The sequence below is a fragment of the Macaca fascicularis genome, chromosome 20, assembly GCF_037993035.2.
Source record: "Macaca fascicularis isolate 582-1 chromosome 20, T2T-MFA8v1.1".
Classification (NCBI taxonomy): domain Eukaryota; kingdom Metazoa; phylum Chordata; class Mammalia; order Primates; family Cercopithecidae; genus Macaca; species Macaca fascicularis.
Window position 1 is genome coordinate 52,215,484 of NC_088394.1, and position 27,161 is coordinate 52,242,644.

Consider the following 27,161-nt stretch of genomic DNA (forward strand, 5'->3'; position numbering starts at 1 on the left):
CTGTAACCGCACCTACTCAGGAGGCTGAGGTGGGAGGATTGCTTGAGCCCAGGAGTTTGAGGCTGTAGTGAGCTGTAATTGTGCCACTGCACTCCAGTCTGGGTGACAGAGTAAGATACTGTCTCAAAAAAAAAAAAAAAAAAGGAAATTTGTAACTCAGCTCATTTATGAACATATTTGCAAAAGGGCTAAATAAGATACTAGCAGAGCAAAACCAAAAATTTATACTTAAAAAAAAAATACGTATCATTACCAAGTAGAGTTTATCCCAAGGATTCAAGGCTGTGCTAACATTAGAAAATATTTTAATGTAATTTAACATATTTATAAAGGAAAAAAATTATCTTATTGCATGTACAAAAAGTATTATTAAATGTATATGTATTTATAATTTTTTAAACCCTCAGAAAATCAAGAATAAAAGGAAATTTCCTCAACCTGACAAAAGCATACTTTTAAACCCTATAGAAAATATCATCATAATAATGAAACTTTATTAGCATTTCCTTCAAGACAAGAAAGAAGAGAAAAAAAATGTTTGCCATCAGCACAACTATTCGACAATGTGCTGATAGTCTTAACCAGTGGAATAAGACAGAAAAATAAATAAACAAAACTTAATAACAAAGTAATCATTGCTTTGTAGGCAATGATTTGTAGGCAGGTTCGAACTATTTTTAAGGCCTTTGGCGAATTTTGACATTTCTGCACAAAGTCTACCTTTCTAAATTAGAATCCCAAAAACTACAATTTCCAGGTTCCTTTGCTGTTTGGTGTAGATTTGTAATTTTGATTTTCCCACCAGAGGCACCTATTGGAGGCTTTGATCCAAAACTGGGTTGTAAGTCAGATGTTGTTATAATTATTAAAAACATTCCCTTTCAGACTCAAAAGAGTCCTGAGTTGAACAATAAATTGTGCATTTGCTCCATTACATAGACAAAAAGGCAACATGTAGAGATATATTTGACTGATGGAAATCATGACAGAAGCGGCATGGATCTGGAACTCTTAGCAGTGGAAGCCTGGATTTAGCAGCTTCTGTATTACGGTAAAGGACGTGTAGTCCTGGTGCCAGCAACCTGTGTTTCAATAAGCATTGAAGGTGACTCTGATGCATGCCTAAGTTTGAGAACTAATGCTCTAGAAAAATTCTTGCCCGTGTGTACAAGAATAAATACATAAGGATGTTTACTACAGCACTATTTGTAATACAAAAATAAGTGGGAACAACTTTAACATCATCAGTAAGGGAAGGGAATTAAGTAAACTGGCTTAGTTGTACAATAGATTCTATATAGTTCTAGTTCAAATGAATGAACTAATCTCCATAGATAAATTTCAAAAACCTAATGCTGAACGGTAAAAACAAATTGCAAAAGGATATGTATGGCGTGATAACATTTATTTAAAATTTTGAAACACATAACACCAGAAATTATATATTTACGATATTTACATGTGCTTTTTTAAAACACAAAAACATTGAAGGGATCACACATATCAATTTCAAGACAGTAGTTACTTCTCAGAAGGAAGGCGAAAAATGTCTTGGGGGCATCCTTTAATATTTTATAGAGCAAATATGATAGCATTTTGGACAAAGATTCATCAATTTTTGCCATTTCTCTATGCTTTTCTTCATATTTGAAAAATCATAAGTTAAATGGTAAGATACAGGTTTGTTCTTTAAGCTCACTTTCACTTGGTAAATTTGGCAGATAAAATGGTTTTATAAAACATCTGGTAATGTTGCAGTGCTTCATTTCCAGAGGCCTATTGCCAGATAGAAACTCGGTCTATAATCAAAGGTGAATACTGTAAACACCTCAGTAAATATATATTTTTTGGTTCAGTTTATATTCAACTAAATCCCTGGAATTGCTGGCATTCATCAATATAGGGAAGACAAAATACATCAATCCCAAATGAAAACTACAGGAGTAACACATCTTCAGGACTATCTATATATGAAATACTGAGATCTAACGTTCCTTAAATGAGGAGTCTGGGCAAATCTCTCTGTAAAATAAATAATTGTTTTTGAACCTATTTGTAAGTTTCCATTTTCAAATGTTTTATTTTCCCGATAAGTTATATACCTATAACAGTTCAAAAGTAGAGAACTCAGTTCTCCAGCATCGTTACCTTTCCACAATACTGAAAGAGTAACTCAAGCATGCTTTGGAGGAGTAGAGTTGAAATCTAAGACTAATCTGTCTACCCATCTATTTGCTCACATATCTACTATTTTTTTCCATCCATCTGATGCTCAGGTAATCCTCTGAGATGGCTTTCACGTGTCCATTCCAGACTGTTCCAGCATTTTGTATTCAAGTGAAAACCCATGACTGTTAATTTATAAACACTGCATTGACAAATGACAGGTAAGAAATAACAATTTGTAAGAATTGCATTATGTCTAGGATTTTATTAATCTTAAAAAAAATCAACTTAGAATTTCTACTAGGTAACATTAAAATGTATCTGCACACTTACTAAGAACCAGGTTAAAAACAAAAATAAATAAATAAAGTATCACCCATGTGAACTTAAAACACAAAAGCATTTTTACTAATTTTATGTGTATTAAAATTTTATGTATTGCTAATATTTAGCTATTAATACCTACTCAAATATATCAACATTTTGAAGAAATGCAAAAGCTGCTGAAGTGTTAAGAACTCTGAGAAATTGTAGGAAAAATGCAAATGAGACATCAGAGAAGAACTCACAAAGACTAGGAGATTGAAATGGAGCCTTGGCAAAGGATACGAACAGACATTTCTCAAAAGAAGACATTCATACAGCCAACAGACACATGAAAAAATGCTCATCATCAATGGCCATCAGAGAAATGCAAATCAAAACCACAATGAGATACCATCTCACACCAGTTAGAAAGGTGATCATTAAAAAGTCAGGAAACAACAGGTGCTGGAGAGGATGTGGAGAAATAGGAACACTTTTACACTGTTGGTGGGATTGTAAACTAGTTCAACCATTATGGAAAACAGTATGGCGATTCCTCAAGGATCTAGAACTAGATGTACCATATGACCCAGCCATCCCATTACTGGGTATATACCCAAAGGATTATAAATCATGCTGCTATAAAGACACATGCACACGTATGTTTATTGTGGCACTATTCACAATAGCAAAGACTTGGAATCAACCCAAATGTCCATCAGTGACAGACTGGATTAAGAAAATGTGGCACATATACACCATGGAATACCATGCAGCCATCAAAAAGGATGAGTTTGTGTCCTTTGTAGGGACATGGATGCAGCTGGAAACCATCATTCTTAGCAAACTATCACAAGAACAGAAAACCAAACACCGCATGTTCTCACTCATAGGTGGGAACTGAACAACGAGATCACTTGGACTCGGGAAGGGGAACATCACACACTGGGGCCTATCATGGGGAGGGGGGAGGGATTGCATTGGGAGTTATACCTGATGTAAATGACGAGTTGATGGGTGCTGACGAGTTGATGGGTGCAGCACAGCAACATGGCACAAGTATACATATGTAACAAACCTGCACGTTATGCACATGTACCCTAGAACTTAAAGTATAATAATAATAAATAAATAAATAAATAAATAAATAAATAAGTAAAATAAAAATAAAAAAAAGAAATGGAGCCTTAGGAAAAAAGAAGTCAGAGAAGGAAGAAAAAAAGGAGCTTCTGAAAATGAGAAGAGTAACGTGCTGAAGGGCTCATCAAAGAAAAGTCCCAGATACAAATGCTTCACTAGCTGTAAACGATGAGGACCAGTTTATCATGTAAAATGAGAGTACTAACCTGTAGACTGCATTTCATGGTACTGGGAACCAAAGTTAAGCGCATCAAATAAATATATTAAATGTCACGGTGGAATATTTCACTGAAACATCTACTCAGTTATGAGAGCTGTTTTTATTGCACACACGAGAAGCAAAAAAATGTGAAACAATTTATATACAAGAGGGCACAAATATGAAATCATTGTCTGTATTTAACAATAAACCATGTAACTATTTTGAGTTTAACAATCATACCAATTATGTGTTGTATCTAAGATAGCTGATTGTTTATCATGAAATATAAATGAATATGAATAAAATGTGTTGCTATATTATGAATAACAGAAACTGCTAGAACTACATATGTTCAGTAGTTTATGTCACTAATCTCTAGATATATCAAAAATCATAATGCAAACTTCCACAGAGTATCACAGATTTGAGGCATAAACAGAGCTTCCCAAAACTTAAAAGTAGAAGGAAGATGGTATCATCACAAGCTGAAAATCAATGTCTATTAGTAGTTGCTTTTCAGCCCTAAACAGATTCATATGTCAGTTTCACTGAGGATATTGACTATGGCATAACCTCATAGGTTTGACTACGTAAAAACCTTCTCTCCCTGAGTTTCTTCCAAAATTAGATGGGAAGCAAATGTGAGAAGTCTTGAACCAAGTGAAATATTAATTAGGTTCATATACAGTTTGAAGTGTTTGGGGTTTGCTTGCTTTTGTTTTTTGCTAGTGTAATCCTTTAAATACATACACATTTGTTTCTAAACAAACTGATTTATTAGGTGAATTTTAGTTTTATTTTTGTTGGAGACAGAATGTTATTAGAAAAAAAAAAGCACACACAAAAAAAGTTGAGGTTACATTCCACTCCCCAGAGGAAAACATTTTCAAATATTTTAGCTGTTTCTCTTTGTGGTTATCTTCATATTTCTAAATAATATGTTTAAACTTCTGTATCTTGATTCATCAATTCTGGGTGTTTATTGACTTACCATACCATTTTCCACTTACATCCATTTCCTATCCCCATTTTTCCAACATAAATATATCTATTTTCTTTTTTAATTAAAGCAATATTCAATTTGTATTTGCTGGATATTTAAATATCACTCAGTGCTGAGTTAAGTGGTTAACTATGATTACCTCTCCTTTTTGTGCAACTGGTTTTTTTTTGAGTTAACAATTGTTCCTCCTTAAAATCTGCTGAGACTTCTAGACCCTACTACCATTAATAGCAATTCAATTCACTTTCCACATGTTAAAACCAATCAGAAGATTATTTTGCCCTAGAGTCCTCCATCCCCCACTTCCAGTTGGGACTAGTTGCTCTCTAGGCCTAAAGTATAGTTGTCATCCTGGGGTTTTCCTTCAGCATCATCCTGAGAATTTGCTACACACCTTTTTTCCTTCCTGAATCCCGTGCCTCCTTTTTGTTGTTTAGTCCCTCATTGTGGTGGAGCATATCATTCTTCAGCTTCCTGAGAAAAGACAAATGGATAAGGAAGGGAGCTGAAGGGTGTCACCATTCAAAATGCACACTTTAACTGAACCCTCCTATTTCCAGTCCAACATCTCACTCCCTTTCCTTCTTCCTCAGTTTTTAACCTCTTCATGATAGGCTCTGAAATAAAAATTATTTCAGAGAAAGTAATTGTCAAAACTAAAATATATTTCATTTGCAAAAGATAGGATTTGTTGTAGGAAAAATGAATTTATAGGTCCAAAGCTTGGAGTAGTCAGAGTAAAGGGTCTTTACCATAAGTCATACAGTAGGAAGGATATAAGTTACAAAGTAAGGGCATTTCTCAATACATAGGGTGAAAGTAAAAGCCCTGTCTGAGTTCCAGGAGGGCATCTTGGGCAGGGGGAGGGAAACAAAAAACAAAACAAAACAAAACAAAAAACAAAAAGCAAAACAAACAAACAAAAAAGAGAGTAAGAGAGTGGAGACGCAACAAGAGCCTACTTTCTCCCCTGCCATCTTGGAATCAAAAATCTCAGGGAATGATGGAGACTCACAGACAGGCATTACAAAACAAGTGGGCATGCTTGTGCTCCACTTCTCAGAGCATAGCCCAAGAAGCCGCAATACAGCAGAGTGGCAAGGCAAAACATGCTGAAAGGAAGAGAGTGTGTCATGGCAGGATATCACTACATGATACTTATGACTATGGATCCCAGTTACACCCAGAAGATGCCAACACACAATGCCCAAGGCAGAAGGGAAGTCAGCTGGACTGCTATACTGCAATTGCACGTCAGAACACAAAAACTAGATACTCTTCCCCAGGAAGTATCAGAAACCACCTAGGAACTCAGATCATCCTGTAGGTACTCAGGAGACAGGTGAGGAGATGGGAGGAGTTTCTCCTCCAAAGAGTCTAAGTTAAACTGAAAGAAACAGTTTTAATCCAGAATGACTATGTTACCATGAATGGAGAGTTACAAGTGCAGAAATGCAGGTTAATGCACAAATTGAGTTAAGCTATAGAAAAAAGAGAGGATAACATTTCTGCACATCCATCTGGTAGTGTGTAAATTGCAAGCTGCTAATTAACATTAGTGGTTTGGTCTAGGGTTTAGCAAGAAGTCATGCTGACTTTAATTTATACCCCTGGTTGATGGTCACAGGCTATTTCCTTGTAGCAGTTCTCTGCCTTTGAGCATGGGACTTTTATGTCACACACAGAAAGCCACAATGCAGTGACGGGACAGCATCCTCTCACCTCTATTTCTGTACACACTGCATGTTAGCCATATCTACAATAACTCAAAAATGGCTGTATTTCTTACAGAGCCCTTCCAAACTGAGACGATTACCCAGAACTTGGGTTTATTGGCAAAGGGAGAGGCTGGTGGCTGGCCACTATCTTAGGGGAAGAAGGAAGAATTGCTTCAGTGAAATTCTTCAGTGAAAGTTTTAAGACCACAGATCTCAAGCCTTAGTTAGCATGAAAATCACCTGGCAGGCTTGGTAAAACACAGATTATTGGATCACATTCCCAGAATTTCTGATTCAACAGGTCTGGGGTGGGGACCTGAGAGTCTGTACTTGTAATAAGTTCCCAGGCAATATTGATGCTGCTTGTCTGGGGACCACACTTTGACAGAACGACTGCCTTTAAAATATACTAGAGGCTCAGGTCAAAATCTCCCTTACCTATCAGACTACTAAAGCAAAATAAGTACGGTGTATCTGTCCCTTCCCCCTTTCTGTGCCCAACTAAGCTACCTGTAGCAGTTAGGAATGCATTCAGCTGCAGCTAACAGAAAACCCTTCTACCACTGTTAATCAGGATGGAAGAGCACAGTGTGTCATAGCAGGATGTCACTGTATTATATTTATGACTAGGGATCCCAGTTACACCCAACGGATGCCAACACATAATACCCCAAGGCAGAAGAGGCTGGCTGGACAACTTCACTGCAATTGGGAGTCAGTGCACAAGGACCTGATATTTCTCCCCAGGAACTAATAAGGAGATAAAGAATTATATGGCAATGGACAATGCAAGGATGGCACAGTTTCTCAGGGAGATCATAAAGGCCCCATGTTCCTGCTAAACTCTGCTCTGCCAATGGCGTTTTGCTATGTCTAAGAACTAGCTCTCTAGAAAGAGTGGGAAAAACCTGATCTGCAGCATTTGCCAATTTCCATGGTGAAAATATTCCCACCATGGTGATGTCACTGAAGGTAGAGTTAGAGAGAAGTGGGCACAATACCAGCTCCAGCAGCAGCTCTACCCTCTTTAGGATATAGCTTTGATTCTCGAGGTCTCCATTTCATCTCTCAAGATGGCTGCAGCAGGTCTTGTTATTAAGAAAATCAAAGGTTTTCCAGCAGCCTAACCCACCAAATTACTGCCTATGTCTTATCAACCAAAAGATAGCTGATGGCTTGTTAGCTGGAAGATGACTAAAGGGAGGGAGGTTGGAGCAGCTAACAAACAGTGTCTGTCCCCACTTCTCTGATACAATTTTCTCTTCAAGGTTGCCCTTAATATAAATCTGACTTCACTTATATAAAAGAGGGAGGAAAACACACAGTGATACGCTCTGCTCTCTATTCCTCCCAGAAGTGGCCTGGAGTTACACACCACCTCGGGATAGCGTAGTTACAAGCAGTATTTTATGGAAGTAGTGTCAGGCTGAGCCAAAGCCGGGAAGTGTACCTGATTTGTTGGTCAGTGTTGTGAAGGCGTGGTGAGCTCTTCCAGGCTGACAACACATAGCTGACGTGGCTGAGGATGTAGAAGCTGAGTATGATATAAGACTGTCCATGAAGGGCCATTTTCCTGTTCAGATGATCCCTTTTTACTGTACCTCACTGAAGTGAAACTGAGTTATTCTAGAACACAGTGGACCAAGAGCAAAACTGTCAGCAGGACTCAGGCAAACAAACTCCTGGCATCCTCCTCAATAAGTCAGACATCCATTCTTTTCCCAGAGCCCATATGAAAGGTCTGAGACTCTGAGTGTGGCACCTATTGATTATCTAGTAGCAGAAAAAAGAGTTGGACTGAAGCTTGCAAGAGTGGATATTAATCCCATTCTTTCAATAACTATCTCTGTGACCTCGAACCCGTCACATCTCTCCTCTCAGCTTCAGTTAGCTCATCTGTAATTGAAGGAGTTGAACTGTGTGCCTTTGTCCTATGGGTCATCTGAGCATTTAAGCAGGAAAAGCAGCTAAATATTTTTAGGAGGGTGACAGGGATAAAAATTAAATTTCAACCACACTGCTGTTAATACTAAATGGCTACCTAATCAGACCTCTCCTCCAAATTAATCTGTAATGATTTCGATCATAACTTACAGTTTGTGAAGTGCTTGCTTCTATATTTTTCTCCCATCAACCAATTTGATGTAAGTAGGGCAGGCATTTTTATCTCCATTATTTTCCTCCTCAGGGTAATGTACAATTCTCATTCTAGGATTCCCATAGTCTACAGCAGCAATTCTTCAAGCATGGTCATAGGCCACTTGTATAAAATCTCTGCAGGACACCTATTACAAATTCCTCTTCCTGGACTCTATTCCAGATCCACTAAATCAGAATCTCTAAGGTTGAGGCCCTGAGATTTGTTTGCACTTTTGACATAACATCTCCATGTGATTTTTATATAACCCAAATTTGAAAATCACTAGTTTAAAAAATGTATTTGGAGGTACAAGTGCAGGTTCCTTGCATGCATATATTGTGTGGTGGTGAAGTCTGGGCTTTTAGTGCACCCATCACCTGAATAGTGAACCCAATAGGTAGTCTTTCAATCCTCATACCCCTCCCACCTGTCCACTGTTTAGAGTCTCCAATGTGTAAAGGAAGCTAGCATTTGAGGCCTATTATGTGTCAGGCACTATACTGGCTGCTTCATATGAGCTCTTTCATTCAATACTCATAACAACTCAATAAAGTGCATATATATATACGTATATACTACATATCTATATACAGTTTGTCAATAAACTATTTTGGAGTACTTTTATATTTATGGAAAAGTTGCAAAGACAGCAGTGATAACATACCCCTCACCCAGTTTCATTGTCCCTGTTGTTATTACCTTATGTTACCTTGGTTAGTTTGTCAAAATTAAGAAATCAACACAACATTGGTACATTACTGTCAATTAAACTCTCAATTTTATTCAAATTTCACCAGCTTTTTCATTAATGTATTTTTGTATGTTCTATAATCTAGTCCAGGATACTACATTACTTTGTCTCCTCTGATCTGTGACAGTTTCTCATTCTTTTCTTGTTTTTCAACACCTTGACGGTTTTGAGGAGTCCTGGTCAAAGTAGTACAAAATAGTAGAATGTTCCTCATGTTTGGTTTGTCCGATGGTTTTCTCATGATTAGACTGGGGTTATGGGTTTTTAGAGAGAATACAACAAAGGAAAAGTATCTTTCTCATCACCTAATATCAAGGGGTACATAATATCTATATGATATCACCTGATGATATTAATAAAATCTATGCTTGTAATCCCAATTCAAATAGGAAACAAGTTTATCAAGCCTAGTGTTCTATAACTGCTAAATGGCAGAACCAGGATAAAGTTTAATTTCTTTTCTCTGCCATTTTGGTTGCAAGTGACCACTCTAGTTTTATTCTCTTCCCATAAAACCCTCCATTTCAGCTCAATTTGCCATTCTCTGTGTTTCTTGCTCTACTCAACTCCCCTATGTTTTCCAAGTCTTTTTCAGTGTTCAGCTCAAATCCAATCTGCTCATTGAAATCCTCCATGATCCCCAACACACTCTTCTTTCATGAAATTATAGATGCTCCTCTAATTTTCCACTTAGCACATATTGTCTTAACCGCTGTCTTTCCAAGCCAAAATGAAACAATAGGGAGAGACCAGCCTATATGTGAATCCATTTGCTCCTGAGCTGAATAACATTGGTGTCTTACCTTCTGTAGTCTTTCACACTGTATTCAGAGGAATGCTTCTGTTAAAACAAACTAAATATGGCCTGAGAAGGGCTCTGTACTTCTATATTTGAGTCCTTGTGGATGAACTGCAGGCTAACTTAACAGGCAGACAAGACTGAAAACCTAACTTAGGAGTATGTGCCTCTAACAATCACTGAGTCTTGGCCAATCCCAGCAGCCATACTTCAACCAGTCAGACTGCTGAGTGTTTAAACTGTGTTCAAACTGTGTTCAAATAAGGCAGACATCAAGCTGTAACCAATCCATCTGTTTCTGTACCTCACTTCCGATTTCTGTATGTCACTTTACCTTTTTTGTCTATAAATTTGTTCTGACTACGAGGCATCCCTAGAGTGCTTTGAATCTGCTGTGATTCTGGGGGCTGGCCGATTCACCGATCGTTCATTGCTCAATTAAACTTCTTTAAATTTGATTCGGCTGAAGTTTTTCTTTTAACACTTCTAAATTGCAAATCTATACCATTACCATGCTTAAGACTTTTCAATGACTCCCTATTATTTACAAAACCCAAATGTCTACCCTTAACATATAAGGCTCTTATGAGTTAAGCCTTGCCCATTATTTCATTTTTATCTCTAGCCATCACATCACACTCCACTCCACAATATCCTGCATTCCAGTCATGATGAACTACTGGCGATTTCTAAGTGCCCTGTGACTCTTCTGAGCCCTATGCCTCTACACATGCTCTATTATCAGTGAAGAGACCATTATAGAAGACTCCAGTTCACCCTGGCTGATACAACAGGGACAACGATAACATTATGTCATAGGAACGTGAAAAGTAGGGAAGTTGTCCAGCAACTCAACAATGCCATCAAAGACCCAGAGTCTTTGTATCCTTTTGCTTTGCCATCCTCAGAAAATGTGATTTGTCCTCAGGTTGGCTCCCTTCATAGTCACAACATGGCTATGGTAGGTTTAAGCATTCCTTCCAAGCACAGCAATGCCTACAGACAAAAATAAAAAATAAAAATAAAAGAGCTACCTCTTCCAATGTTTCCCTCTTAAGGTCAAGAGACATTTCCAAAGCCCTCCCAGCAGACTTTTTCTTATATCTCATTGGCCAGAACTGGTTCATATGCCTACTCCCCTAAGGTAATCAAACAAAAGGAATGGGCCTACCATAATTATCTTAGACCAATTAGCGCTTATTCCTAAAGGCAGGGATAGAGTCACTCTCCCTTGGGTCAAGTAGAGGAGGGGACACTTGAGCAAAATCTCAACTCTGCCGAAAGGAAGGTAATTGGTATTTGGTGGGCAGCCAGAGGTATCTGCCACACTGCTGTTACTGCCTTATCCTTCTTATCTACTAGGCAAACTCCTTCTTATCCTTTAAGACTCAGCTCAAATATTACCTCTTGCAGGAAGCATTCTCTGATATAACCAAGCAGAACTGAATGCTACTTCTTCTGATCCCCCATATTACTGGGTTCGTAACTCTGTGATAGCACTTATTACATACCTATAATTCTGCTACCTTTAGAAAAAGTGAAACCTTGGAAGAAAGCACCATTTTCTATTCATGTTTGAGTTCAACTTTGTTGAAGGAAAGAGAAGGGAAAAGAGGAAGAAATGAAGGCAAGAAAAAAGGAAAAGAAACTCTCAGGCTGTTCATCTGTAAAATAGGGATAATTTTACTTTCTAATTGTTGTAAAGATTAAATAGAATAATATACAGAAAGCATTCAACACAGTTCTAACACACAGAGTCCTATATATATTTTTAACAACATGGACCTCATTTTGTATTTTTTAATACTATCCTCCCACCCTTTACACACATTTCCTAGCACAACGCTTTGTATAAGTATAGTTGCTCAATAAATATGTTAATAGTTTACCGCAATCTAAAAATAAATTGCAGATTATTGAACAAATTAAGCAACCAGCTCAGTTTCCATATCTTGCTTTCCTTTATTAGATTGCCTTAAAATTTTTTAATAACATTTCCTAAATATTCTATTAACAGAACTCTTAACAGAAGCTTTCCTGCAACCATCCAAAACCTTAGATCTGCACTCCCCCCTTGGGCAACCTTTCACTAGACACTCTTTTGTTTTACAGTCTACTCTCATCAGTATTCTGGGCTTCATTTCATATCTGTCCTTCTGAGGTATGCTTCCCTCCCCTTCCTAACACTTCTTTGTTGCTAAAAATAAGTGATGTCCCTTCAGAGCAAAAACACTTGGCAAATCAGTTAGCTTTTATAGGTACAGCTTTATACTGGTCTCTGTGAGATTGGGGAATGGATGAATTAAATAAAGGAAGAAGCTCACCACCATCTTCTTCTCTCCATGTACTCCTGCATTCCTCAAAGGACTTTACAAAACCCATGTAAAAATAGCAATGCCACACTCATCAAAAATGCAAAAGCTAAAGGATGCTAACTGAGATTTTGCATAACGCTAAAGAGTAAATAAAATAGCCAGTTCATAAGATCGCCAGAAAACATTTTGAGGAAGCATTTAATTAAAGGGCCCCAGGCCCAACTCAACAAAGTAGAGCTGTTGGTGACGATGATTTAACAACCACGCTTTTCCAAGGAAAACCGTAGCATATAACATAGCCAATTTCCTTTAGATTACAATGAATATCTTTTGGACTTCTCTTACCTAGATTATCTCTTGGTATGACACTGTCAGCTTGTGTTCTGCCTGTACTCAGTTCCTTATATATCCTGTGTTGCTTTTTGACATTAACCCTGAAAGTAGCATTGATATATTACCTAAAATATCCTTTTCACCTATTACATATTCAACTACTTGAGATACTCTATTTCCCTACAAGTGAAAATTTTCTATTAAATATGTTTAATAATCCTTACATCTGGTATATGTATAAACATATTCATGTGGATGGATCCATATGTTCATGAGTATCAAGGCATGAACATGTTGCATACATGTATATACTCAAGCACAAATTTGTATATGTACATACCCGAAAGCGAATGTACCTGAAAACGAAATGTGGTTTGACCACTTTGAACTTCTGAAACTCATCTCTGGAGTTACATTGTCCTAATTTCTTTGAATGAAAGTAGTGAAATTGCAGCACAAACTAAAATTGCTTAGAGGCCTAAATTTAAAGGTAACCAGCTCAATTTAGTACTCAATTAAATCCTATTCTGTTTAATCTGTTGGCAGTTGTGTCAACCTGCTTGTCAACTACTATCTTCTGATTTTTTTTAACCTCACCTCAAAAATCATTCTACCTTCTCTTTATTTTCTTGAGTTCATACCAAGTTCCCTACCTGCTATTCAGTATTTCATACATATCCTTAGGGCCATGGTTCTCAAAACCTGATTTCTAGGCCTCTGGTTATTAGCCTTGGTGGCGGGTACCTGTAATCCCAGCTACTCGGGAGGCTGAGGCAGAAGAATGGTGTAAACCCGGGAGGCGGAGCTTGCAGTGAGCTGAGATGGCGCCACTGCACTCCAGCCTTGGTGACAGAGCAAGACTCCATCTCAAAAAAAAAAAAAAAGCTTCTTTAGATGTATAAATAATTCAAAGAGTGAGTCACACAAAAATGGAGATGGGGGGTGGTGAAGAATTAGAAGTATTCTCTAGTGTAGATGGATATTATCACAGAATCATAGAACAGAAAGAGCACATCAAAATCCCAACAAAGTTATAATTGATGGGGTATCCAGCTATTAACTTAGTATCTTCAGTGTTGGGAAACTGATAGCCATCCAAAAGCATGCCTTCCAATCATAACAATGCTGTCTCATACATCAAGGTACTAACTGTCTTCTTGCAGTTTCTACCATTCAAATATTTATCATAAGCCTAGTAGAGTGATTAATCTACAGTAGCATTGAGCCACTGACCCCTTTGGGAATCTAATAAAAATGATGGGCCCTCTTCATAGAAAACTACACATGAAAAATAATTTTTCTCACAATTTCAGAAAGCTTACAAGTTATGTGAAGCCCCTTCATCCACGGACCCCCAGGTAAAGACTCCTCACTCCTGTTTTTTACTGAGTAGAGAAATGGAGGAGAAATAAGCCATGGTTTCCTCCTTCAAGGACCTTACTTTCTGATAGCAAATGCATGTGAAACAGTTAATAGTAATAAGGCAGGATATGGTTAAGTACTAATCATACACTGAGAGACAGAAAATTCTACTTCTGACAACACAGCAAGATAAAATCCTTGCAAATGGCCATTGTACACTCACATTCCATAATGGAGATAAAGTTTTTGTTGAGTTCTCATCTGATAGCACAGCACCAGGGAGCAGAAGAAGGTTCTGGTCATGTTCTGGTACATGATACTCAACAAATTTTTAATGAATAAATAAACCACCATTTACTTATCAGTTGTTTAAAATGTTCCCTGACCTTCCTGAGAAGAAAGTTGAAAAAAACAATAAAATAATTTCACTACCTCCAAGCTTCTTTAGGAATAGCATTTCCATTCATCCCACCTCTTAATTCAAAAATGTCAGTCTTTCTAAACTCAAAATAAAACTCTATGAGACATGTTTTAGGTGAGTTGGGAAAGGTTAAAAGAAATGTGTCCAAAGTTACAAAAACGACACTACAGAATAGAATCCAGAAGGTTCTCATTCCAATAGGATCTCAAGAAGGAAGCACTGGTACTTCCATTTTAATGTCTTAGTAATAATATCTTCTAACAGAGTAATTGGACAGCTTTAACAAGTGGTTAATTTTCTCTGAAATCCAGATGTTACCCTGCTTTCTTTATATGGGGAGACCTTGAAGATCGGGTAAGGAAATACCATCAAATAAGGTAACAGGAAAAATGGCCAGTTTATAATCATTTCTTTTTTTTTTTTTTTTTTTTTTTTTGAGATAGAGTCTCGCTCTATTGCCCAGGCTGGAGTACAGTGGTGCAATCTCGGCTCACTACAAGCTCTGCCTCCCGGATTCACACCATTCTCCTGCCTCAGCCTCCCAAGTAGCTGGTACTACAGGCGCCTGCCACCACACCCAGCTAATTATTTTGTATTTTTAGCAGAGATGGGGTTTCACCGTGTCAGCCAGGATGGTCTCGATGTCCTGACCTCATGATCCGCCCACGTTGGCCTCTGAAAGTGAGCCACCACGCCCGGCCCATAATCATTTCTATTTGCTCTCAGAATTGCTCTGTAATGAAACACAAAATATTTTTTTCTAACCAGGATTGTTGTTCTTTTGTTCTTCACATGCATATTATGTATTATAAGGATGGTTTTGTTTGGTGTCATTTTGTTTAATTAAAAGGATTTTAACTGAAGGCAAAATCTTGCAAGAGAGTCAAAGGAGTTAACACTCTACCAACTATAAATGAAATACATAGCTTCATTTAACTCCTTATACTGTTTTTTCCCAGATAAATCAAATAATTAATGTAATATAAAGAGGGATCAGAATGTATGCATTCAGGTCCCACCTTTACCATCCAATCATTACATGGTCTCAAATCAAATCAAATCAAATCAGACTGAGGTCAGTCTGAGCCTCAGTTTTGCCACCAGTAAAATAAAACTGATAGGATAACAAGACTTGCCTCGTTGACCTCCATGGTTGAATTGAGGTTTTTGTGAGATTATTCACATGAAGACAGTCCTTTAAAACTCTGTATCAGTGTTGAGACAATACAGTTTCAACCAGAAGAGATGCTTAGTTGGTTAAGTTGGATCTACTGGCGATAGTTGGATCTACCTCCACTTGTGTAGTGTCAGAGCCTTAGGGGTCAAACTGGAGTAGTGGGTATAGGAGTTAAGATCACTGCCATACATACTTTTCCTTCACCTTCAACTGTACCTCAGCCCAGTACTACTAGGATTCTAACTAGCTAAATAGCATCTGAGTTGCCCCTAATTTCATGAACATTCAAAGCTATTTTGGGGAAAGGTAAGACACATTTAATTACTTTTCCAAAGCCTGATGGCAGACTAAAAACAACAAGTGAATTCAGCAACTCCAGGGTTCCAGTTTGTTATTCAATTGCCACTTAACTGTTATTAATGTATACTACAATATAAGTATATCCTTATGACACAGTTGATAAATGAACGTGATAAAAGGGGAAAACAGTCCTTATTTTTTAAATTAACATTTACAGAGTCAGGAGAGTTCAGAAAAACAGCAGTTCAAAAGTGTCATCCTGAACAGATGGCTGCTCTCTACATGCTATCTCTGAAGGGGATTTTTTTCAAAGTAAATAGAAACAAATGTTTTGGTGCATTGTGTACCAAAATACGTATCTTACGAGAAGCATTTTCCAGAATGAGATGAGTTTCTTATTAATCACATTTTTACGACAGAGACAAAAACTGATTTTGGAGCTAGTTTAAGACATTCACTGTTATTCTATGATTAAATTACTATTAATAGATAATATGTTTAGTTACTTCTAAGATATTTAACACATTTCATTTTAAATCTGCCCATTCTATCCTCTTGTCCCCTCCTCCACCCCCATTTAGTTTCCAACAACCTTAAGCCAAAAAGGGAGTTTGTCTCTCTTTAAAATATTCCTTTAACATCCAATAAAATATGAATGTCTTTAAGAGAACAATACAGATTGTTCTTTCATTAACTCATTTATTCAATAAACATATTTCAAGGATCAACATTGTGAAAGGGAAAAGTACTTACGAGCCCCAATTCTGTCACTGATAATATGACATTAAAGACATCTCATAATTATTCCTTGCCTCCGTCAGCCATTACAATATTTGACCTGCCCACCTGGCAAACCCTTATATGAATGCTCATTCATTCATTCAGCAAATATTCACTGAGCCCCTACTCTGTGCTGCTCACTGGCATGGTGCTGCAGATCTGGTAGTAAACAAAACAGACACGGGCCTGACTTCATGAGTTCAGTTTAAGAGAATTAACAAAAGGAAACAAAAACAAAAGGTTCTACTTGAACAGGAAGAGTCAGAGAAAGACATTCTAACTTGGAGTCTTCAGGATGTAGCCTCCTTTTGCCCAAGCTACTGGTGAGTAGAGAAATGGTATAGATTACAAGAGAAAAACGTCATTATTGTGCAAAAAGGAACCACCTCATCACTGCTTCATATCCATGTTGGCTCAAAGTATGAGCTAAAAATACAATCCAGAAGTTTCTTCCTTCCTCTAGGTGTGCTTTTTCGCCCTATAATAGCTCACAGTGACATTTTTTTGAAGGGAGGTATTATGCTATAAATGTAAAGATATGACTTTAAACACAAATGCACAAATAAAAGCAGCATTCTAAATAACACAGGAAAATGTGACATCTTCTCTAGTCCAGTATTTCCCCAAATATGGTATGTAGACCACTGAAAGACATGAAATTATTTTAGGTGGTACATAGATAAAGCTTTCTTAATAGTTATGTGTTCATTTTAATGTGTATCAGAAAAAAATATATACCCTGAATATAAAAAACATTATTTCACTGACATTTGGGTTTAGTATGAGGCTGAAGTAGGTAGCACTATAATCATTTACTTTACGTAGCCTACATGAATTACAGGGGCAGGGCTCAGGCATGCCTATGAATGTTTTCAGCCTTCTGCCATAATTTTAGAGACACAGACAGCATAAGTGCTATTAGTACAAGTATACTAGCAATTGAATCTCACATCCTGTTCCATGTGTATTGCTGCAATCTTGTCTGGGATAGGCCATTTGTTACTGGAAATAACAATAGTTCCAGAAACAGACTTGGGAAAGGCCTCACTGGCTCAGTTTAGGTCATGTTCCCATTAAAGCAAACATTGTGGCCAGTGGGATGAGTTTCTTAAATTGGCCAGGCCTCAGCTTCGTTGCCCTCTCTGCAATCTGGGGTTGGGGGTAACCCTACCTAAGCCATATGGATAAACAATAGAGGAGATGTGGTTCCACAAAAGAAAAGAGAGGGACTGCTCCACATTTGTATAATGAGGATAGTATCTCTTAAATCACAGTACTGAGGTGAGGATTAAATGAAATAAAGTATATATTGCCTGATGGATACAATGAGTGGCCCAAAATAAGTGCTCAACAAACGGTGGTACTAGGAGTAATAATAATTTTTATTATTGTTTGTAAATAGGATGATTTTTGTTGCTGTTATAGTAGTAATTTTCTGAAACAGTTTTAGGGTCATATTTGTTATCTTAATTATTTTATTTGCCTATAAGTGAAGGATAATTATTTGAATATAATCTTTGCAGAGCTATTATGTAAAGGTGGCACTTCCTCCAATTATATGCTTAATTTGTTTATTATCTCCATGCCTAATCAAGGTACTCTGAATTACCACAATAAAATTTTCTATATCTCACCAAACAGCTTTCTGCTTCACTCTTAAGTGACACATAGTTTAATCATGACATCATCTTAAATAATTACTGAACCAATAGTGTTAATAATACTATATTTGCAACAATAAATTGCAATATATTTTTCATAGAACCCATATGATTTTGTGAGTTAATTTAGTATGAAACTTACATGAGTTTCAAAATTAAAAGTGGTGATATTAAAAAAACAACAATATCAGCAGGAACTTACTAATGTTGCTAGAATCTTTATTTTTTAAAAGTATATAATGTGATTAGGAAGAAGAGTTAAAACAAACATGAAGACTAAAACATAACAAAATAAAATCATTTATTCCTCTTTGGATCAAGAATTTTACTGTGTGTATCCTTTAAATAACACAGTTAGTTGAAGATTTATGATAGACTAGCATAAAATCAAAAGTTAACCAAAATATTTATAGTAAAACAATATATGAATAACATATATTTGTTTCATAATATTATGAGTAAAGATTATCATCAGCCGGGCGTGGTGGCTCATGCCTGTAATCCCAGCACTTTTAAAGGCTGAAGTGGGTGGATCACCTGATGTCAGGAGTTCAAGACCAGCCTGGCCAACATGGTGAAATTCCGCCTCTAGTAAAAAAAAAAAAAAAAAAAAAAAAAAAAAATTAGCCGGGCATGGTGGAGGCTGAGGCAAGAGAATCACTTGAACCCGGGAAGTAGAGATTGCAGTGAGCCAAGATCACACCATTGTACTCCAGCCTGGGTGACAAGAGCGAAACTCCATTTCAAAACAAACAAAAAAAATTCATCTATTATGATTATTGCTGAGTGTGGTGGCTCACGCCTGTAATCTCAGCACTCTGGAGGCTGAGGCGGGCAGGTTGCCTGAGGTCAGGAGTTCAAGACCAGCCTGGCCAACATGGTGAAACTCCATCTCTACTAAAAACACAAAAATTAGCCAGGGGTGGTGGCACACACCTGTAATCCTAGCTACTTGGGAAGTTGAGGCAGGAGAATCGCTTGAACCCAGGAGGCAGAGGTTGCAGTGAGCCGAGATCGCACCATTGCACTCCAGCCTGGGCAACAAGAATGAAACTCCATCTTAAAAAAAAAATTATTATGAAAAATTCATAGACAATATAAAGCACTGAATAAGTTTCTTCAATATATTGAGTCCTCAGCAAGATATAAAATATAAACCATATCAATTTTAAAATGTAGATATGGTATATTTATTTTACCTTCATTTGTATAAAACTTAACAAGAGTTCGAGAGAAATAAGACAAAGGTAAGTGAAATATTGTCTAAATATCATAAATTTAAAATATTCTAGTTTACAGTCCCACCAACAGTGTAGAAGTGCTCCTATTTCTCCACATCCTCTCCAGCACCTGTGTGTACATGTACCCTAGAACTTAAAGAATAATAAAAAATATATATATATACACATATATATATATATATATATATATATACACACACACAGTCTAGAATAGTCACAGAGGAATTTAAAATCCTAGGACTAAGTGAGGTAATAACCTCTGATATTACAAAATATAAAAGTGATTGCCAAAAGAAACAAAGAATTGAGTTTACCTTAAAGTTAAATCCTATTCAGACTGTCAAATAAATGAAATGATATATTAGCAGAAATGACCAGATTCCTATCTACACATAGTGAAGGCAGCTGAAAAAGCTCCCTGGGGACAAAGCCATTTCTGTTTGTGGCTTTTTTATGTTCTAGTGCTTCCTTACACTGAATCAGTTTCTTACAAAAATATCAAAGACCAAAATGCATATCTATAGTATATACTTTAGTAGAAATATAAATGCATGTGGCTTTCTACCAAAAACCTCAAATGAATTAAGAGAGGCATTGGGGTTTGCTTTTAGTAAAGAACTATGAGTTCCTTTTTCTTAGATTTTTTTGCATCTATATTCATGAGGAATATTAGTCTGTAATTTTCTTTTATTATAATGTCTTTGTCTGGTTCTGGTATCAGGGTAATGCTGGCCTTATAGAATGAAGTCAGAAGTATTTCCTTCTCTTCAATTTTCTAGAAGAGAAATGTTATTACTTCTTCCTTAAAAGGTTAGTAGAATTCTCAGTGAAGTCACCTGGGCCTGTCATTCTCTTCATGGAAAGTTTTTTAACTATAAATTCAATGTCTTTAATAAATATAGGATTATTCAGGCTATCTATTTCTTCTTGACTAAGCTTTGTTAGTTTGAGTCTTTTAGAATGAATTTGTCCATTTAATCTAAGTTGTTGAATTTATTGGCATAAAGTTATTCAAAATATTCCCTCATTATCCTTATTAATATCAGTGTAATCTGTAGCAGTGTAACTTCTCTCTATCGATATTGGTAATTTGTGACTTATATTTTTTTCCTTATCATTCTGGCTAGAGATTTAGCAGTTTTACTTATCTTCTTAAAAACCAGTTTTTTGTTTCATTGATTTCTCTCTACCGTTTTGTTTAATATTTCACTGATATCTGTTCTGAAACATTCTGGTATGTTATTATTTCCTCCCTTTTTCATACTTTGAGATTCACTTACTTCTCCAGTTTCCTTTCTTTCCTCCTCCTCCTTTCTTCTTCTTCCTTCTCTTTTCCTTTTTTTAAGAGACAGGGTCTCGCTGTACTGCCCAGGCTGCAGTGCAGTGTCTATTCACAGGCATGATCACACGGCCTCAAACTCCTGGGCTCAAGTGATCCGCTTTCCTGAGCCTCCTAGGTAGCTGAGATTACAAGCATGCACGACTGCACCTAGCTTCCTCCAGTTTCTTAAAATGGAAAGTTAGGCTATTGATTTGAGACCTTTCTTTAATGCTGTAAATTTTCCTGTAAGTACTGCTTTATCAGCATCTCACAAATTTTAGTATATTTTCACTTTCATTTAGTTCAAAATACTTTCTGCATTCTCATTTGATTTCTTCTTTGATTATAGTGACTTAGAAGTATGCTATTTAGTTTTTTAAAATTTGGAGATCTTCCATACATCTTTCTGTTGCTTATTTCTCATTTAATACCATTGTGGTTAGAGAATATACTTTGTATTGTTTTAATTTTTAAATGTGTAAAAGTGTGTTTTATGGCCTAGAATATATGCTTGAAAAGAACATGTATTCTGTACCTCATGAGTAAGGTGTTCTATAAATGTCATTTAGGGAAGTCTAGTTGATAGTGGTTTTCAAGTCATTTATATTTTTACTAATTTTCCATTTACTTGTTTTATGAATCACTGGGAAAGCAGTGTTGATCATTCCAAATATAATTGTGGATTTCTCCTTTAACTTCTGCAGTTTTTGTTTTATTCATTTTGAGGCTGTGTAATTAGATGCATAAATGTTTGAATTGTTATTTCTTCTTGATGAATTTCTCCTTCCATCATTATGAAATTACATTCTTCATCCTTGGTGATAGTCTTTGCTCTGAAATTTACTTTCTCTGATATTAGCCACTCCAGCTTTATTTTGATAAGCGTTAGCATGGTATATCTTTTTTCATCCTTCTACTTTTAAACTCAACTGTGTTTCTTGTAGACAGCATATATTTTTTATTGTTTTTTATTCAATCTGATAATATCTTCCTTTTAATTGGAGTGTTTATCCCATGTGCATTTAAGGTTAACCATTGATATGGTTAAATAAGTCTAACATCATGCTATTTGTTTGCTATTTTTCCTATTCTTGTATCTCTTCTCCGCTTTTTCAGCATACTTTTGGATTATTTTTATTATTCCACTTTATCTCCTTTGTTTATTATCTATAACTTTTGTTTTGCTATTTTAGTAGTTGCTTTAGGGTTTATAGTATACATCTTTAACCTATCACAGTGTAACTTCAAGTGATACTAGTTTATATAGAAGATCCCTAAATTATATACTTCCATTTCTCCCCTCCTATATTTTTTGGTCATATATTTACTTATGATATGCTGTAAACTCCATTTTGTCATATATTTTACTTATAATATTCACTCCACAGCATATTATATGGTTGATGCAAAAGTAATTGCAGCTTTTACTAACAAAAGTGATGGCAAAACCTAAAAACTGAAATTGCTTTTGCACTAACCTAACATTATTTGTTGTCTTTTAAAGAGGTTTCAATAATAAGAAATGTAGTTGTCATTTCTGGTGTTATTTCTTTCGGTAGGTACCTATTTCCACTGGTGCTATTTTACTTCTGCCTGAAAGACTTTCTTTAGAATTTCTAGTAGTGTAGGTCTAATGTCGATAAATAATTCTGTCTTCTATGTGTGAAAAAGTGATTATTTTGTCTAGATTTTTGAGAGAGATTTTCTCTGGGTATAGAATTCTAGGTTGATAGTATTTTTCTTTTGGTATTTTTCAGATATTGATCCAGTCTTATCTGTAGCATTTCCAAAGAGAAATTGGTATGAATCCTTATCTTTTTTCTCTGTACATAATGCATCCTTATTCCATAGCTGTTTGTAAGATTTACTCTTTATCATTGGTTTTGAGCAGTTTCATTATAATGACACTTAGTGTAGTTTTCTTCAAATTTCTTGTGATTGGGGTTCACCATTGATATGGTTTGGCTCTGTGTCCCCACCCAAATCTCACCTTGAATTGTAATAATCCCCACATGTCACGGTAGGGACCTGGTGAAAAGTAATTGAATCATGGAGGTGGGTCTTTCGCATGCTGTGCTCATGATAGTAAGTCTCATGAGATCTGATTGTTTTATGAAAGGGAGTTCCCCCGCATGAGTTCTCTCTTGCCTGCTGCCATGTAAGACATGACTTTGCTCCTCATTTGCCTTCTGTCATGATTGTGAGGCCTCCCCAGCCATGTGGAACTGTGAGTCAATTAAACCTATTTCCTTTATAAATTAACTAGTCTCAGGTATGTCTTTATTAGTAGCTTGAGAACAGACTAATGCAACCATGATCCTTGGATCTATGGATTTGTAGTTTTCATCAAAATTCAAAATTTTTATTATTATTTCTTTATTGACCCTTATTTTTTTCCTGATTTCCCTTTGTGAACTCTAATTATACATACATTAGCTGGCTTAAAGTTTTCCCTCGCTGCTCTTTATTTTTAAGCAGCTTTATCAAGACGTAATTCACATACCATGAAATTCATTCACTTAAAGTATACATATTAATGGTTTTTAGCATATTCAGAAAATTACGCAACCATTACTACTACATAATTTTAGAATGTTTTCATCACTGAGAAATCCCATACTTATTTCATTAGTTTTCCATGGATACCACAACAAATTACTGCAAACTTAGTCGCTAAAGCAATACAAATGTATTATCTTAGACTTCTAGAGTCAGAAGTCTGAAATGGTCCCACTGGGCAAATAGCAAAGTGTCTGCAAGGCTGCATTCCTTTCTGGAGGCTGTTTAGAAAGACTCATTTCTTTGCCTTTCCTAGTTTCTAGAAGGCACCCACATTTCTGGGCTGATGACCCCCCTTCCTGCATCTGCAAAGCCAGAAACACTGTATCTAATTATTAACATTTCTCTCTCTGACCAAACCTGGGAGAGGTTTTCTAGTTTGAAGGATTCATGTGATTAAATATTCAAGTGGATAATTCAAGATAATCATTTCATCTCAAGACCTGTACACTTGATCACATCTGTAAAGTTCTTTTTGTCATGTAAGGTAACACATTCACAGGTTCTAGAATTAAAATGTGGACATCTTTGGGGACTACTCTTCTGCCTATCACACCCACTAACAGAAACTCCCTCATCCTCCCCCTTTCCCATTCTGGGTAACCACTAATTTACTTTGTTTTTATAGATTTCCCTATTCTGGACATTTTATATCAATGGAATTATATAATATCTAGTCTTTTGTGCCTAGCTTCTTTCACTTAGCATGTTTTCAAGGCTTATCCACGTTGTAGTATTTATCAGTACTTCATTTCTTTTGGATAATATTTCATCGCATGGAATGGATATGTCACATTTTATTCATCAGTTCATCAACTGATGGACATTTGGGTGGTATCTACTTTTTGGCTTATGAATAATGCTGCTAAGAAGATTAAATTTTTATGTGGACATATGTTTTCATTTTTATTGGGTTTACAATTACAAGTGGAATTGTTGTACTGTAAGGTATATTTAATTTTTTGAGGAAATATCAAACTGTTTTCCAGTTTGCTGGTAGGCAGTATCATTTCACATTCCTACCAGCAATTGATGAGGGTTCCAGTTTCTCCACATCCTTAATAGAACTTATAATTGTCTGTCCTTTTTATTATAGCCATTCCAGTAAGTGTAAATTGGTATTTCACCGTGGTCTTGGTTTGCATTTCCTTACTAAGAATGTTGAGCACCTTTATAGGTCATTGCTGGCTATATGTATATCTTCTCTGGGGAAATGTCTATTCAGACCCTTTGTCCATTTTTTAAATTGAGCTATTTGTCTTTTTATTATTGAGTTATACAAGTTCTTTATATATTCTGGATACAAGTCCCTCAACAGGTACATAATTTTAAAATATTTTCTCCCAATAGGAACGCCTTTACGCTGTTGGTGGGAGTGTAAATTAGTTGAACCACTGTGAAAGACAGTGTGGCAATTCCTCAAGGATCTAGAACTAGAAATACCATTTGACCCAATGATCCCATTACTGGGTATATACCCAAAGGATTATAAATCATGCTACTATAAAGACACATGCACACGTATGTTTATTGTGGCATTATTCACAATAGCAAAGACTTGGAACGAACCCAAATGTCCATCAATGATAGACTGGATTAAGAAAATGTGGCACATATACACCATGGAATATTATGCAGCCATTAAAAAGGATGAGTTCATGTCCTTTGCGGGAACATAGATGAAGCTGGAAACCATTATTCTGAGCAAACTATCACAAGGACAGAAAACCATACACCACATGTCCTCACTCATAGATGGGAATTGAACAAGTACCCTTGGACACAAGGCAGGGAACATCACACACCAGGGCCTTTGGGGAGTTGGGGGCTGGAGGAGGGATAGCATTAGAAAAAATACCTAATGTAAATGATGAGTTGATGGTTGCAGCAAACCAACATGGCACATGTATACCTATGTAACAAACCTGCACATTGTGCACATGTACCATAGAACTTAAAGTATAATAATAATAATAAAAACTTCTCCAATCTGTGAGTTGTCTTTTTACTTTCTTGATGGTGTCCTTTAAAGCCTGAAGATTTTAATTTTGATGAAGTCCAACTTACCTATTTTTCTTTTGTCACTTGTATTTATTGTGTTGTATCTAAGAAACCAATTGGTCCAATAACAGGAAGATTTATTCCTATGGTTTCTTATGAGATTTCTTTTTTCTTTAGTTTTAGCTCTTAAATTTAGGTCTATGATCAATTTGGAGATAAAATAATTTCAGCATTTGGTGTGAGGTAGAGGTCCAATTGATGCCTTAAAATGTAGGAATCTAGACTTTTTTTTTTTTTTTTTTATCTGTTTAATTGTCTTGATACCCTTGTCAAAAATCAATTGACCATAAAAGTAAGGATTTCTTTCTGGACTCTTAATTCCATGCCATTGATTAAATGCATTCATAATGTTGAGCAATCATCTATATATGTCTCTAAATATCTTTCCTTGTGCCAGTATTACACTGGCTTCATTACTTTAGCTTCACAGTACATTTTAAAATCAGGAAGTGTGAGTCCTCAACTTTGTTCTTCTTTTTCAGTATTGTTTTGTCCATTCTGAGTCCCTTACATTGTCACATGAATTTTAGGATCAGCCCGATAATTTTTTTAAAGCCAGCTGAGATTTGACAGAAATTACACTGAATCTGTAGATAAATGTGCAGAATATTGCTTTCTTAACATTATTAGTTAAGTCTTCTAACCCATTAACGCGAGATGTCTTTTCAATTATTTAGATCCCCTTTAATTTACGTCAACAATATTTTGTGGTTTTTTTGTTTTTGAGACAGAGTCTTCTCTGTTACCCAGGCTGTAGTGCAGTGACATGATCAGGGGTCACTTAGCCTTGACCTCACTGGCTCACGCAGTCCTCCTACCTCAGCCTCCCAAGTAGCTGGGACTTCAGGCATGTGCTACCACATCTGGCTAATTTTTAAATATTTTTGCAGAGACAGGGTCTCAATATGTTGCCCAGGCTGGTCTCAACTCTTAGGTTCAAGCAATCCTCCCACCTCAGCCTTCTAAACTGCTGGGATTAAGGCGTGAGCCACTGTGGCTGGTCAAATTTTGTAGTTTTGAATGTATTAGTCTTGCATTTCTTTTTCTAGCTACTTTTTTCAATTGGTGAAAATTATATAAATTTATGGTGTACAACATGATGTTTTAAAACACATATTTCGTGGAATGGCGAAATCAAGCTAATTAATATGCATTACCTCACATACTTCCCATTTTTAGTGTGATGAGCACACTTAAAATCCACTATCTTAGCCATTTTCAAGTATATAATACATTGTTACCAACTATAGTCATCATGTTGGACACTAGCTCTCTTATATAAAAAGGATACACTAAGATCAAGTGAGATTTATCCCAGGAATACAAAGTTGGTTTAATATCTGAAAATCAATGTAATATGCTATCATAATAGAAAAAAGAACAAAAACCACACGATCATTTCAAC

General features: G+C 36.2%; 1 protein-coding gene across 5 annotated transcripts in view; it reads right to left on the reverse strand.

Moving 5' to 3' along the window:
• Positions 1-27,161, reverse strand: part of LOC123566807 (uncharacterized) — a 201,649-nt gene that overhangs the window by 157,258 nt on the left and 17,230 nt on the right. For 3 of the 5 annotated variants that reach the window (XM_074027002.1, XM_074027004.1, XM_074027003.1), the window contains exons 1-2: positions 7,986-8,180; positions 5,212-5,291 (exon numbers count right to left, since the gene is read on the reverse strand). The exons of 1 other annotated variant lie outside the window; for it this stretch is intronic. In XM_074027002.1, the coding sequence (XP_073883103.1) occupies positions 5,212-5,291; positions 7,986-8,104 (199 nt within the window). In that variant the 5' untranslated portion in view covers positions 8,105-8,180. Of the gene's footprint in view, positions 1-5,211; positions 5,292-7,985; positions 8,181-27,161 lie in introns of those variants that run through there. One more of the 5 variants, XR_012428843.1, reaches the window with a different exon arrangement.